The 15,719-nt window shown below is 42.6% G+C and overlaps 1 protein-coding gene across 1 annotated transcript in view; it reads right to left on the bottom strand.

Annotated features, from left to right (window-relative positions):
* Positions 1-15,076, bottom strand: part of clptm1 (CLPTM1 regulator of GABA type A receptor forward trafficking) — a 28,904-nt gene extending 13,828 nt beyond the window's left edge. The window contains exons 1-7 of the mRNA XM_033014465.1: positions 14,948-15,076; positions 9,214-9,344; positions 7,265-7,388; positions 2,782-2,940; positions 1,742-1,859; positions 843-928; positions 617-737 (exon numbers count right to left, since the gene is read on the bottom strand). Of these exons, the coding sequence (XP_032870356.1) occupies positions 617-737; positions 843-928; positions 1,742-1,859; positions 2,782-2,940; positions 7,265-7,388; positions 9,214-9,344; positions 14,948-15,007 (799 nt within the window). The 5' untranslated portion in view covers positions 15,008-15,076. The remainder of the gene's footprint in view (positions 1-616; positions 738-842; positions 929-1,741; positions 1,860-2,781; positions 2,941-7,264; positions 7,389-9,213; positions 9,345-14,947) is intronic.
* Positions 15,077-15,719: the final 643 nt, after the last annotated feature.

Raw genomic sequence — 15,719 nt, 5'->3', positions numbered from 1 at the left:
ACCAGATTCAGGAACAGTTTCTCCCCAGCTGTTATCAGGCAACTGAACCATCCTACCACAACCAGAGAGCAGTGCTGAACTACTGTCTACCTCTTTGGTGACCCTTGGACTATCCTTGATCGGACTTTGCTGGCTTTACCTTGCACTAAACTTTATTCCCTTATCTTTTTCACCCAGAGAGTTGTGAATTTGTGGAATTCCCTGCACAGAGGGCAGTGGAGGCCAAATCACTGCATGGATTTAAGAGAGTTAGATAAAGCTCTAGGGGCTAGTGGAATCAAGGGATATGGTGAGAAGGCAGGCACGGGTTATTGATTGGGGACGATCAGCCATGATCGCAATGAATGGTGGTGCTGGCTCGAAAGGCCGAATGGCCTCCTCCTGCACCTATTTTCTATGTTTTATGTATCTGTACACTGCAAATGGATTGATTGTCTTTCTGCCGACTGATTAGCATGCAACATAAAGCTTTTCACTGTTCCCCGGTACACGTAACAATAAACTAAACTGCGCTGCAAACATAGTGTCAGCTGGAAACATATTACTACCATATCTATCATGACTATAATGACTGAGCATACTACACAAAGTTACGGGCCGAGGATTATTCACTTACACTGATCAAGAGGAGGTGGCACCGCGCCCATTGCCCAGGACGTGTGATCATCCACGATATGAACCGTGAGATTTGGGTGCCAATGGGAAATGATCTCAACCGGCCCATAATCTTCAGCTCGCTGCAAGGAAAGTGTGCAAACAATATTATCGAACAGCATTGAAACCTCATCACATGTAAAAAGAACATTCAAAATAGCAAAATAATAACATGTTTCAAAAAGTACCTTAATTATTTCAGGATCAACATCTGTCTGTCCAGTCAAAAGATTTTTTGTCTTTTGAAACTTTCTCCTCTTGAATTTGTTTAACACTATAGTAAAATGTACACAGTAATTAATTCACGACTGCTATTATATATATTTTTTATTCATTGCGAAAACTTGGGCTTTGCTGGCTAAGCCAGTGAATTATAGCCCGTCTCGAATTGTCCAACAGAACACAGTACAGGCACCTGCTGTCTTAAAATGGGGTTACGCTTGAAAAATACCATGCAAGTCATATACAGGACTACACTGTCAGCAGTAAATTTGAGTGAGTTATTCTGAAAATACCAGCACCTCGTAAAGAAACAAGTATGTTATTTTTTAAATGTATAGATCAAACAGGCAGATAATGAAAGGCTTAGATAGAGTGGATATGGAAAGGATGCTTTCAGTAATGGGAGAATCGAGAACAGAGGGCACATCCTCAGAATAAATGGATGTACTTTCACTAGGAATTATTTTAGCTAGAGGGTGGTGAATAGGTGGAATTAATTGCCACAGACGGCTGTGAAGGACATGAACAAACGGTACTAGCTGAGATGGGGCATGTTGGTCAAGTTGGGCCGAAGGGCCCGTTTTGTGCTTATGATTATTTCACAGGTACAAAAGGTAGTGCAAAGATAAATATTCAGCATCAGAAAGCACAATATAGTATTGCAACATTTTACAGTTACAGAGAAAGTACTTGTCAATGTAGAACAGCACCACACGAACAATAATCATGCTAGCTCCAACATTGACGTCCCACTCAAGTAACGATGACCAATGCAGCAAAACCAATGATGGGAATACACATTCAGTGAGATGATCCAGGACATCATGGCAACAGCAATGTTTATAAAAGCTATCATTCTGCTTACTTTTTGTTGTGGAGACTGTGGCGAGTCGCCTGTATTGAGTTTTCCTCATCGGATCTGGATGAAACCCACTCTTGGTGAAATATATGTGAATGAACACAGAACCATTGGATCTTATATGCTGTAAAAAGAACAATATATATATATTTTAAAATCTACAATCTCTCCAGTTCTGAATGTATTAGGATTCCAGGCAATTTGCAGATGTTCATGCCTCATTTATAGCAACCGTAGACAAGGAATACCTTAACACTGATTTGTTCATTTCTTATGGAAGCAACAAGATCAAATAATTTATCAAAAACAAACACAAAGTGCTGGTGCATTTCGTTTGGTCAAGTGACACTCTCCCGAGAGAACTTGGGTTCGTTTAGAGAAACAATGTGGAAACTGGTCCTACATCCTACCAAGTCCAACAATCACTCGTACACTAGTTCTATCCTACACACTAGCAACTAGTTACAGAAGCCAATTCACCTACAATGGCTCAAAAGCCTGCACGTCTTTGGAATTTGAAAAGAATTCTCCCACATTCCAAGGTCTGTAGGTTAATTGGCTTCTGCAGTAAATTGGCCTTAATGTCAATCAATCAATCAACCTTTACTGTCATCTTGCAAAGCAACAGTTGTACAGTGCAAAATGAGAAGACGTTTCCCAGGGAATACCGGAGCATCGCACATGAAACTTAAAACATTTCACACATAATAACAATAAAAACAATCCAGTCCCTGATGAAACAGTATAAATAGTTAAAACCAGGTAAAACAGCATCATTAAAATACAGTAAAGCCAATCATTAAAATGTCCAGGGCAGCTGATTTGAGTGGCCAGTGCCAGAGTTATTAAAATGTCAGTGCAAAGCCGCAGAATCAGGTGACTAAGATAGAACTGGTGTACAGGTGAATGCTGATCGGTGCAGACTCAGTGGGCTGAAGGACCTGTTCAACTCTGTATCTCTGAATTAAAACAAAGCAACAAAGCAATTAAGCCAATTTTATTTAGCTTTCTATTACCACGAAATATCCCAAACAGAATTGTCATACCTCAGTGGTCTCTATTTCTCCATCGTGTTCATAACATCCCGTCCCCAACTCCCCACTTGTCCAGTCGCCGTACACCAAGTCCAGAAGTTCCCAGAAAAGTGGAGCACTACTATTAAATTCTGTGAAGTGGTCATTCTCTGAGATATAAACTCGCAGGTCCTGCAAGGGTCAAGCACAATTTAGATTACTATGAAGTACAATTAATTTTAAAAAATCAGTTTACTCAGATTTGCTGAAGAAAAAACTGTACATTTCAGACAATACATTTGGTTGCAGGTCACCAATTAACTGTTGATCACACAAAACTAATATGAAACATGGCAAGTAGGGAAAAAACACTAGCTATCCGAAAAATGTGCCCAGAATGGGTTGAAAGAGGTTGTATGATGGCTATTGAGGGACCAGTGGCAACTGAATGAATACATAAGCTATCTAACTTTTCCCAGGTAGACAAAAGTGCTGGAGAAACTCAGCGGGTGAAGCAGCATCTATGGAGCGAAGGAAATAGGCAATGTTTCGGGCCGAAACCCATCTTCAGACTGAAGAAGAAGGGTTTCGAAGGGTTTCAGCCCGAAACGTTGCCTATTTCCTTCGCTCCATAGATGCTGCTGCACCCGCTGAGTTTCTCTAGCACTTTTGTCTACCTTCGATTTTCCAGCATCTTAAATAATTTTTCCCAGTGCGAGCTCATGTCTAATATTTGCAAGATGTAAGGTCGAAGATTATTGGTAAATCGTTTCACCATTCTATTGTCAATTTTATAATTAACAGCTCAATTTCTTCTTATCAGTGGGATTAAAGAAGTGAGCAACTGTTTAGTTTAACCATACAGCCCACCGGGTCTGCGCCGACCCCCACACATTAACACTATCCTACACACTAGGGACAATTTACAATTGTATGAAGCTAATTAACCTACAAACCTGTACGTCTTTGGAGTGTGGGAGAAAACTAGAGATCCCGGAGAAAACCTACACAGGTCACGGGGAGAACGTACAAACTACGTACAGACAATCATCCGTGGTCAGGATCAAACCTGGGTCCCTCCATAGAGCCTAGCAGGCCTTAAAATTCCAGCATTCCGATTCCACATGAATGGTTTTAATTCCCATAGTTATATCCGCATGAATTATATAACTTTTTGGCAGTGGTGTCAGTTTAAGCAAACTAGGAGCATTCTTTATTTGTAACCTGTGCATCAATTAGATTTTTTTTTAAAGTACGCGGAAAAGATTTTCAAGGATGTTGCCAGGACTCGAGGGCCTGAGCTATTGGGAGAAGATGAGCAGGCTAAGACTCTATTCCTTGGAGCGCAGGAGGATGAAGGCTGATCTTATAGAGGTGTACAAAATCGCCAGAGAAATAGATCGGGTAGACACACAGAGTCTCTTGCTCAGAGTAGGGGAATCTCGAACCAGAGGACATCGGTTTAAGGTGAGGGGGGGGGGGGATTTAATAGGAACCCGAGTGGTAACTTTTTCCACATAAAGGTTGGTGGGTGTATGGAACGAAATGCCAGAGGAGGGAGTTTAGGGAGGTACAGTGCCCTCCATAATGTTTGGGACAAAGACCCATCATTTATTTATTTGACTCTGTATTCCACAATTTGAGACTTGTAATAGAAAAAAAAAATCATATGTGGTTATAGTGCACATTGTCAGATTTTAATAAAGGCCATTTTTATACATTTTGGTTTCACCATTTAGAAATTACAGGTGTGTTTATATTGCAACGTTTAAGAAACATTTAGACACATACATGGTTAAGACAGGCCTAGCGGGATATGGGCCAAATGCAGACAGGTAGGACTACTGTAGATGGGACATGTTGTTCGGTATGGGCAAGTTGGACCGAAGGACCCGTTTCCACGCTATATGACCAGATTTCATCCATGAAATTTTACAACAACTCTCTCCTTCCTAACCCCCAATCACTCTCTACATTTAGTGTATCTTTGTTGTACCCTTGTCACAACTGTAAAATGTATCCAGAACAGCACTCTTCCAACCAAAGTCCAACCCATGCTTTGTAGAAATTCAACGTCACATCTGTTATGGGTAAAAGATCAGAAGGTGCTGAAAGAAATGGCATGAAATCCTAGGTAGACACAGCATGACAAACAAGAGGAAGCATTCAAGAGAAAGCTAGTGAGACTCTACATTGGGTTCTGGTATCTGGGGCATTTATCACAAGTACCTCAGAATTAACAGGTCCAAATCCTGTCCCCTGCAGAACACCCATACATCAACTTCTACAAAACACAATGGAAAACAGCAAGCCACACTGTTAGTTCAGGTTGTGCCATTTTCACCATATCAGAAGGCAGTGGGTTCCATCTTCCGGCACAAAAATCCAGGTTGATTCTGCAATGAAACGTCATGGGAATGGAACTAGCAAAGTGGATGGCTGATGGTCAGCATGGATTCAGTGAGCCAAGGCACCTGTTTCCATGCTGTATAAGTCAAGTCAAGTCAAGTTTATTCGTCATATACACATACGAGATGTGCAGTGAAATGAAAAGTGACAATGCTCGCGGACTTTGTGCAAAAAGACAAACAAACAAACAACCAAACAAACTACAAACACAATAATAAACACACACATATTCTTTTACATATTAAATATTGGAAGGAAAAACGTTCAGTAAAGTTAGTCCCTGGTGAGATAGGAGTTTACAGTCCGAATGGCCTCTGGGAAGAAACTCCTTCTCAACCTCTCCGTTCTCACAGCATGGCAACGAGGCGTTTGCCTGTCTGTAGCAGCTGGAACAGTCCGTTGCATGGGTGGAAGGGGTCTCCCATGATTTTATTGGCTCTGGAGTTGCACCTCCTGATGTATAGTTCCTGCGGGGGGGGGGGGGGGGGGGGGGCGAGTGAAGTTCCCATAGTGAGTTCGGCCGAACGCACTACTCTCTGCAGAGCCTTCTTGTCCTGGGCAGAGCAATTCCCAAACCAGATGGTAATATTTCCGGACAAGATGCTTTCCACAGCCTATAACTAGAACCACCTGTGTTACACTGCTGGGAATGGCATCTTTTGAACTGGGCTCCTATGTTAATGTTACAACACCATCTTTAACGTGTGAAATTTGTAGTGGCATGCATCCAACTCGGGTTAATGCAATGACACCAGCTGAGAGCAGTGGAGGCCTCCTCCCATGGAGTGGTCAATGTGTAAGCCTGTGGCACACAAGACCCATCAGCTGGTCATTACCACACTGCTCTGAGGGAGCTTGTTGTACACAAACTGCTGCCGTTTTGCTTCCAGACAGGTGCCATTCAGCTGCGAACAGTATCCCACATCAGAACATTGTTGGCTCATGTACCCTCTCCAGAGTTACAGATACCTCAAGTGTTATTGAGTACAGTCCTGTGGAAGTCCTGAACTATTACGAGCAACATCTGTAATGCAAAATGCTAATTCAAGACTTTGAATGCTTTACAATATTCCATGGTATTAATTAAAACCACCGGTGCTGTCCTCAATATTATGGCCCACATTTATCCCTCATTCAATATTTCTATCGAGAATCTGTAGGAAGGAACTGCAGATGCTGTTTACACTGAAGATAGACACAAAATGCTGGAGTAACTCAGCAGAACAGGCAGCATCTCTGGAGAAAAGGAATAGGTGAAGTTTCGGGTCAAGACCGTTCTTCAGGCCGAGAGTCTGGGGAGAGGGAAACTAGAGGCATGAAAAGGTTCAGAAAGGTTCGAATCAGAGCCGGCACCGATGAACCAAGGAAAGGTGGAGCCCACAATGGCCCAATGATTAATATGCAACTTCCAGTGAGTAATGTGGTTGTCACTGTTTGAGGAAGGTTGGCTGCCATTTTTCTATATACCACAGTTTGCTTGTTAAAGTTCTTGGAATACTCAGAAAACCCCTTACATGAAAGGCCCTTTATAAATGCAAGGCTTCTACTTCAAGAGTTGTCCATTGGTTGCAAAAGTCTGGAACAATTGAGATTGCAATACTATACAAATGAAATTTTCTCTTTACCTCGAGACCTTAAGTAAAAGTAGATATGGTAAATGGACGCACAAAACATTGCTCATAGTGATACCCAACATCAAAACCACTAACCCGTGACTTTGCAAAGACACTAGCAATTTCTATTGAAGGTAGACAAAAATGCTGGAGAAACTCAGCGGGTGAGGCAGCATCTATGGAGTGTTTCGGGTCCAGCATTTTTGTCTACCGTCGATTTTTCCAGTTCTTTCGTAAGCAATTTCTATTGAGTTTGCGTGGGAGAGTGGTGAACAATAGACAACATGAAAACAAAAATCAGTGAATGCTATTGATTGATGAATAACTTGAAATCTAATTTGCTCTGGCGCACATCTAACTTGATGGTTAAATGATTAACATTCAAATAAATTATCAACGACTTTTATACTCAAGGCTGAATGAAAGGTTGATGGAAAATAGTCACTTTGATAATCTTTGAGAATTTATTGTTAATATTGAAAACAACAGTTTACCATAAGTGTGTCTTTGGGGAAAAGATTACGACTTGGCTGCCTCACTGCCCCGGTTGGATCGCTCTGTTCTGGAGGACTGCTTCCTCGACGGAACCAACTGCTTATCAGCCAAATGATAAAAATCCTGCAATACAACAACAATAAATCACTGCTCTGTAAGAAATTAAACCTCACACCAGTCCCACAAAAGCTTGCACTTTTATAACACATTCTCCTCAGAATGAGCACAGGACCATTAAACGAGCAGCTGCATTACTAGAGATAGGGATAGACACAACATGCTGGAGTAACTCAGCAGGACAGGCGGCATCTCTGGAGAGAAGGAATGGGTGATGTTTCGGGTCGAGACCTTTCATCAGACGGAGGATTATGGATCACTAAATGGAGGGTCAAATTGGGAGTTTAATTAATGTGTACAAGTTGCCATTGAAAGGAACTTTGGTCAGAAGCTGAACCAGAAACTGTCAGAGGCAGCACAATGATGCAGCTATAGCTCCAGTGTCCCAGGCTCAATCTTGATCTCTGGTGCTGTCTGTGTACAGCTTGCATATATTCTCCCCATGACTGCTTGAGTTTCTCCAATTTCCTCTCACATCCCAAACACATTGGGTTGGTTGGTTAACTAGCCATTTCAAATTGCTTCTAACGAGTAGGATTGCTGGTAGAATTTGGTGGAGTTGTTAATCTGAGAAAATGAAAATAGAACTACTGTAGAATATTGTAAACAGGTACTTGATGGTCAGTGTGGACTCAGCGGACCAAACTGCCTGCTTCCATTCTGTATCACTGTGACAGTGAACATATTTTGAATTAAACATTTACAGGGCAGGTAACTGTTCAACACATCAAATCCAAAATTAAAACTTTCCACTTGGAATTATATCCCACTACATTGTTCATGTTTCAATTTCAAATTGTAACTACATCTTGCAATGTTTTAGGCTGAGCTTTGTTGACTTTCCTATTCATTATAATTTAATGATTGCAAGCCACCATTGAATTTATGCAGCGATGTGTAGTTAAAGGATTCCAACACACTCTTGGAAAATTAATTCCTGCTTTGTTCTTCTGATGTACCGCTGCTGGCAAGTTCATTTCACTGCACTTCATTGTGTATGTGACGAATAAATCTGACTATTGACTATTGATGATGAGTTTAAGCCATCATGGAGTTACCCACTATCTACTCTCTCAAACCCTGTTTTAATATTACACAGGAGGTTCACAAATCAGTCCTTTAAATCAAAGGTAGACACAAAATGCTGGAGTAACTCAGCGGGCGAGGCAGCATCTCGGGAGAGAAGAAATGGGCGACGTTTCGGGTCGAGGACCTTCTTCAGTTTTACCAACTCAACTGAATTGTGGTTGATCTCAACTGAGCCATCTACAAAAACCATGACAAAAACCTAGAAATGTCAACTTTAAAATATTCTTTAGCATCCAGAACTTGAGTAGAATGGTAAACATTTGCACTAGACTTGTGAATTAGAGCTTTGACATGAATTACAGATTAAATGATATACAGCGCCCTCCATAATGTTTGGGACAAAGACCCATCATTTATTTATTTGCCTCTGTACTCCACAATTTGAGATATGTAATATAAAAAAAGATCAGAAACAATTTTCAGGAGTCAGGTGTGGATTTGTCAATGATCACTGTACGCATAAGACTTCATGAACAGAAATACAGAGGTGCAAGGTGCAAACCTTGGTTAGCGGCAAAAATAGGATTAGGATGGCCAGGTTACAGTTTGCCAAGAAGTACTTAAAAGAGCTACCACAGTCCTGGAAAAAGGTCTTGTGGACAGATGAGACGAAGATGATGGCAAGAGCAAAGTATGGAGGAGAGAAGGAACAGTCTGTCTATTTTCTGCACGCTTATTTTCAGAATACTGTTCTTGTAAATACTTAATTTTTATTGTACAAATTTGAACGTGTTACACTCACCGGAATAAAACACCTTTTATCACCTGCCAGGCATTGGGAGGCGGCTGCTGCTGCTGTTGCGGTGGTTGCGTCTCAACCTGGTTACCTTCCAGTACCTGAACCTGGCCATCAGCTACCACCTCACTGCTGACCTGTCGGATGCAAAGTTGAACGAGTTACAGAAGCACGTTCACTGGAGGAAAGAGAAACACACAACCCGTGCAAAACAATTGAAAGCAGGTAATGGATACTGTGAGGAAATATTTTCATCAATGCACAGCACTTGAGCCCAAGCTGTAGACCACAGATTCAAGTTGTAATCTGCAGATTGGAGTACAAAGCCTCGGCTAATACAAGGATATAATGAAAATAGGATACAGACTTCCCAAAAATCTTGCCATCTTCAAAGGGTGGCACGAGGCGCAGCAGCAGAGTTGCTGCCTTACAGTGCCAGAGACGGCGGTTCGATCCTGACTACGAGTACTATTTATACGTTCTCCCTGTGACCTGCGAGGGTTTTCTCCAGGAGCTCCAGTTTCCTCTCACACTCCAAAGATGTACAGGTTCGTAGGGTAATTGGCTTAATAAAATTGTAAATAGTCACTAGTGCGTGTAGGGTACTGTTCGTGTGCAAGTCAGTGGTAGAACACCAGAGCACCCAATATTAATCAGTGTAATGGATGAGATAGAGACTGAAGGAAACGTTGAAGTGAGAAATTGTCTATTGCAAGAACCGGAGAGAAACAGGAAATGGAACCATATGTACAAACCAATTATTTGGAAAGAATGGGGAACTATTTCATGGGTCTATGTTCAAGGGGAAAGACTGAGAACATAATACAGTTATTAAGGTTGGAAGAAAGAAAGCCTAAACAAAAATAGAGGATGGTTTAGAATCATTTGGAGAGATAGCAGTATTTGGGACAAAAGCAGCAACTGCTTGAGATGGTCTTTGGTCATTCTTGAGTCAATGGCTCACCCCAGAGTAAACTCCATATTCCTACAACTGCCTGAACTACATTCGTACCACCTTATGTGTAACAGGTGCAATGGTCAGCATTCAACCCTTAAACAAACATTCCTAACTGCATTAAAAAATATTATTACCAAGAAGTGAATCCATTCAGAAATATTGATTGAAATATATAATAGCTGAATAAAAGGATAGTAGAGCACTGGCTTTTTCCTACGTCGAGTTCCCGCCCACTTTTACTTTTCAGTCTGCAGGATTCCAACCCGAAATATCACCCATCCTTTTTCTGACCTGCTGAGTTACTGCAGCACTTGGTGTCTATCTTTGGTACAAACCAGCATCTGCAGTTCTTTCCTACACAGGATGGTAGAGCAGGTGGGTTTGGTCTTTTTAAAACAAGACCAAGGATGACTTGCTTCCGTCCCAGTTCTGCAGTGCCACTTGAGACCAATGCAGGATCTGCTGTCTCTATCACAGCTGGGACAGGCGATGCTGGTCAAGATGCGTTGGAGCTAGTGTTCTACTGCTACTTTTGTCAAGAAGCCACCGCAGAGACTAGGTTCACTCAGATGGCCCATCTCCATTTTGATGCATCTTAAGCCAGGGATTTCCACAAGTCAGTAAATGGTATGCCATTTCCTCAGAGGCTTTGGTAATATTGCTAGCATATTGTGCTAGCAAGACTGAAAATGATTGCTAGCATTTATGACGACCAGGATTTGAGCAAAGGGCCTATTTCATAAGTGGCGTGTGGTTAAAGGCCCCTCCACCCCACCATCAGTGAGTTGCCCGAGGAATTTACATCCACTATGCTAGGGATGTTGACCAAATAAAGGACGTTGATCCTGCCTAGTGAATTGAAATAATTTTGCAGACACGGCATTGCTGGTACCTCTGTAGTGCTTTGAGGTGGCTGGTATACAATCCACGTTACTGAATCTGGCAGGGATCACTGCTGTCCAGTAGACCATAAGCCTTGACCTTTGAACACTTTTCCTCAATGGCCAGAGGCTGTGACGGTGAACTGGAGGCAGGAGCGAGTTTTATTATTAATGTCTCCCTTCATTGAGAGATGCTTCCCAAGGTAGAGAGTAGTCCACATTTCATGATTTTGTTGCGAACCTTTATGAAAAAGCAGGTACAACGTGCAAAAGAGAATCTTATTTTTGTAAATGTGCAAAAGGCCCCTTCTCTTATACATTTCAGTAAATGAGACCTCGGTCCTTGAATCTCGGTCCATAAAAGCCAGCATTTCTCTCGACCACGACTGGATGAGCGAGCTTGGGGTGATCTAAGTTTTGGAAGTGGAGATTGAACAGTATCTCATTCATCCTGTGGATCTGCTTCATTCCAGTGGGAAATTGGTTGGATTCCCCGATCAACAAGAAAGATTATGAAGAGGATTGAAAAGATGACAAAGCCTTGCTTTACCTCCATCCGTTGGCTAGAATCACATCTTACATACCATGAACTATAGACGTAGTATGGAGAATTTCTGAAGACAACTAAATTCAAGTATTTTCACCAGAGTTCGTCTTAGTTAACAGGGGCTGCCGTAAAGGTCAGAAAATGTGGAGATCACACTCATGGGGTCTTAGGGAATAGTTACTTAGCGATGATACATGGAATTTTAATTAGAATCGGCCGTTCGTTTTCCTTGTCGTAGAGGGGGCATTAGATAAAAGTGCATAAATTATGAGGAGCATATATAGAGCTGACAAGAGTAAGTTTTAACCATAGCAGACGCCAGAGGCCATAAGTTTTAAGGTAAGAAATATGAGGTTTAGATGAGGAAGAATCAGGATGAATTGTCGCCCTGACGGTGGCTCAAGTTTTTAATGTACTGGCTGAGAGGGTGATGGTGGCAAAGATTCTCACAGTATTTCACTATCTAAGCAAGCACTTGAAATGCCACGCTATAGAAGACTACAGCCCAAGTAATGGTAAATGGGATCAGTGTAGATTGTGCCTGATGGTCAAAGGACTTTTTTCTGTGCTACAAACTATAAATCATAAATAATCAATTTTACCAGTATTGATCCATGTTGTGTTCCAATTTATCACCTTCTACTTCCATTAATTACTCTTGCATCTTTTCTTTATCAGTTATAGATATTATGAGTTCTTCAAGATTGGACTTTCAGTTCTCCATTAATATGGTTACATTGAAGCCTTTTATATTTAAAATATGTCATGTTTTTAGTACTTTAAGGAGCTTAACAGGGGCATAAACCGACAAAATCCATAACTACGTGGCTTTGTGCTGTGAACAACATCTAACAATGAGAACAAAGATAGACACAAAATGCTGGAGTAACTCAGCGGGCCACGCAGCATCGCTGGAGAGAAGGAAATGGTGACATTTCGGGTCGAGACAATTATATCAGTTATTCAGTTCTGCTTTAAATGAACAGATAACTGATTACATAATGCCACTCCCATGTTTTACAAGATACTTCCAAATATATATAATTCCCTTTCAAATGTTAATACTGAATCTGTCTCCATTGTTTTACAGCTGGTACATTCCAGATAAACTATGGTATTAAGAATTCTCATCCCTCATTCTTCTCTTCTGGTTACCAATAATCCTGTTAGGGGCAACAGTTTCTTAATCAAAACCATAACCTCAAATCTTCCCTTCATCTCTATTCCAAAGGCAATTTCTGGTTCTGTGGATGCTCCATATAATGGAATCCCTCATCCATTTTTATCTTTTAGCTGAATCTTTACTGCACCCTTTCCAAGCCTTGCCATCTTTCCCCAGGGTCCCCAGAACTCGCACTTTAACTTAAAACAAAGGATGGCACTCAACAGGAACTGGCCCTTTGGCCCACAATGTCTGGGCTGATTGTGTCAAGTTAAACTCATCTCCTCTGCCTGCATGTGATCCATATCCTTCCATTCCCTGCTCCTATCTAAAAGCCCCTATAATCCCACTTTTGTATTTGATTCCATCACCAACCCTGGCAGCGCATTCCAGGCACCCACCACTCTTATTGTGCAAAAACCTGTTCTACGCATCTCCTTTAAACCTTCCCTCTCTGACCTCAAAGCTATGCCCATAATGAGTGATCTATCTAACATGACTTTTTAAATTTAGCACTCTATGTGTCCATTTAAAGTTCAAAATACCAATTTCTCCCCCCAAAAACTGCTTTATCAAGGTGTCTTTCAAACTTCCAAAGATATGTCAGGCGATCAAAAAAGACAGTATTTCCCCATTCAAATGTCTTAATATCCACCATCTCTTGACACACATTGAGTAGTCTGGACTTTTGAGTTCAAGTAACACACCATAACCTTACCATTATTCTCAACTTCAAGTGATTTATTAAATCATTTCCGACCAGATTTTCAGCATCTCTTGAACATCCGTGATTTCTAGCTTGAATATCGTTCCAGTAGTTTTGGGCATGTGTAAAAACTAGCCTTCAAATGGAAGATTTAACCCTTGCAGAATTTATGTTGAGTCATATTCTGCTAGCAGCGAATATTTGAGTTGCAGGCTAATACAACAGAAATTTTACCAGCAATAACCACTATAATAGGTAACCATCATTTCCTTTATTAGATCACAATTAAGATGATTTTTTTCCTCTGGTTTCCATTTACTCTTAATACCATTGACATCACAATTTTATGGCCCAGTTAAATTATTGAGAGTATAAACCCCACCGCAGATTTAAAAACATAATCCAGGTTGACAAACTGATACAGAATCGAGGGAACACTAGGGTGGACTCACTGTGGTGGATGTTAATATGTGTTTATTGTTGTTTTATTGTATTATATGTAGGACTGCTGCAATTTCGTTCAGACTTCGGTCTGAATGACAATAAAGGCATATCTATACATCTATCTATCTATCTATCTATCTATCTATCTATCTATCTATCTATCTATCTATCTATTGGCATTGATAGCGGGTTAAACAAATCTTCTCCGCCTTTCTCGTGGATGGAAAGATTATGCAGTGTCCCCACCGCTGGTTATCCAACAGCGAACAAAACTAAAACGTATTTACCATTGCCTTTGGGAGCTCAGTTTTGCTGCCCTTGTTCATTTACAACGAGAATGACAGCAAACTGAAACGGCTTCGTTGGCCAGAAGGGGTTTGGGGTAGGATTTTAAAGCTGTGGAAATAGAGATTCTCTCTTCCCTTTAAATGGGAATCCGGATGAAGCGACGGCGGGGTCTAATTTTGCCCGGAGACACGGCGATGAGATGCCATTTCTGCGGCCACAGTGTGTGTGTGTGTGTGTGTGTGTGAGCCCCTGGGGGCTTGAGCGACCATGGAGCAACCTTGGGGCCACGCCGAGGGTCCCAGGGGGGGGGTAGATGGAGGGAAGGTACACTAAATTGCTGGAGAAACTCAGCGGGTGCAGCAGCAGCATCTATGGAGCGAAGGAAATAGGCGACGTTTCGGGCCGAAACCCTTCTTCAGACCTAGATGGGAGGGAAGAGTTGGCACTGACATTGCCCAAGACCAGTGGCAGTGGCAGCAAACGAGAGGCCGAGGCCCGTGATTTCCAGACGCAGAGGCCCGGGAGCAGCGGAGTACCGGGGGGGATGAGGCCCAGAGCCGGCGCGGGGTCCCGGTTACCGGAGACCGCGGCTTGCTGAAGGCCCCCCCGGGGGATGAGGCCCAGAGCCGGCGGGGGTCCCGGTTACCGGAGACCGCGGCTTGCTGAAGGCCCCCCCCCCTCCCCGGGGCCGCTCGGCATCTCCGTGTCCGGGATGCGGGAGAGACTCCAGGGGGAGTGGTTGTGTGTCCCTCACCTCGCCGTTTGCCGTCGCCTCACCGGCCGCCTCCACCACCTCGCTCTCCCGCGCCGCCATCTTCCTCCTTCACTGACGAGCCGCGGGGTCAGACGCGATCTCGCGCCCCACGTGACCCCTCTGACCCACCCCCCCCTGTGCCGACTGGAGTTCCGCCATCATTGATACTGGCGGATGGAAGCGCCCAATACCCACACATACACACACACTCTGCCAGTACCTGTGCATAATAATAATAATAATATAATAATAATAATAATATATCTTTTATTGTCATTGCACGTCAGTGCAACGAGATTTATTGTGCAGCTCCACTGATGTACAAGAAAGGTACATGTGTCCAAGGAACTGCAGATGCTGGAAAATCGAAGGTGGACAAAAATGCTGGAGAAACTCAGCGGGTGCAGCAGCATCTAAGGAGCGAAGGAAATGCTGGAGAAACTCAGCGGGTGCAGCAGCAGCATCTATGGAGCGAAGGAGATAGACAACGTTTCGGGACGAAACCCAAAGGAAATAGGCAACGTTTCGGGACGAAACCCAAAGGAAATAGGCAACGTTTCGGGTCGAAACCCGAAGGGTTTCGGGACGAAACGTTGCCTATTTCCTTCGCTCCTTAGATGCTACTGCACCCGCTGAGTTTCTCCAGCATTTCCTTCGCTCCTTAGATGCTGCTGCACCCGCTGAGTTTCTCCAGCATTTTTGTCTACCTGTGCATGTTTTCAATAGAGAGTTAGATATAGCTCTAAGGGTGCAGCAGCAGCAAGGAGATAGG

The sequence above is a fragment of the Amblyraja radiata genome, chromosome 41 (assembly GCF_010909765.2).
Source record: "Amblyraja radiata isolate CabotCenter1 chromosome 41, sAmbRad1.1.pri, whole genome shotgun sequence".
NCBI classification, from domain to species: Eukaryota; Metazoa; Chordata; class Chondrichthyes; order Rajiformes; family Rajidae; genus Amblyraja; species Amblyraja radiata.
This window is presented reverse-complemented; position numbering and strand designations above follow the sequence as displayed.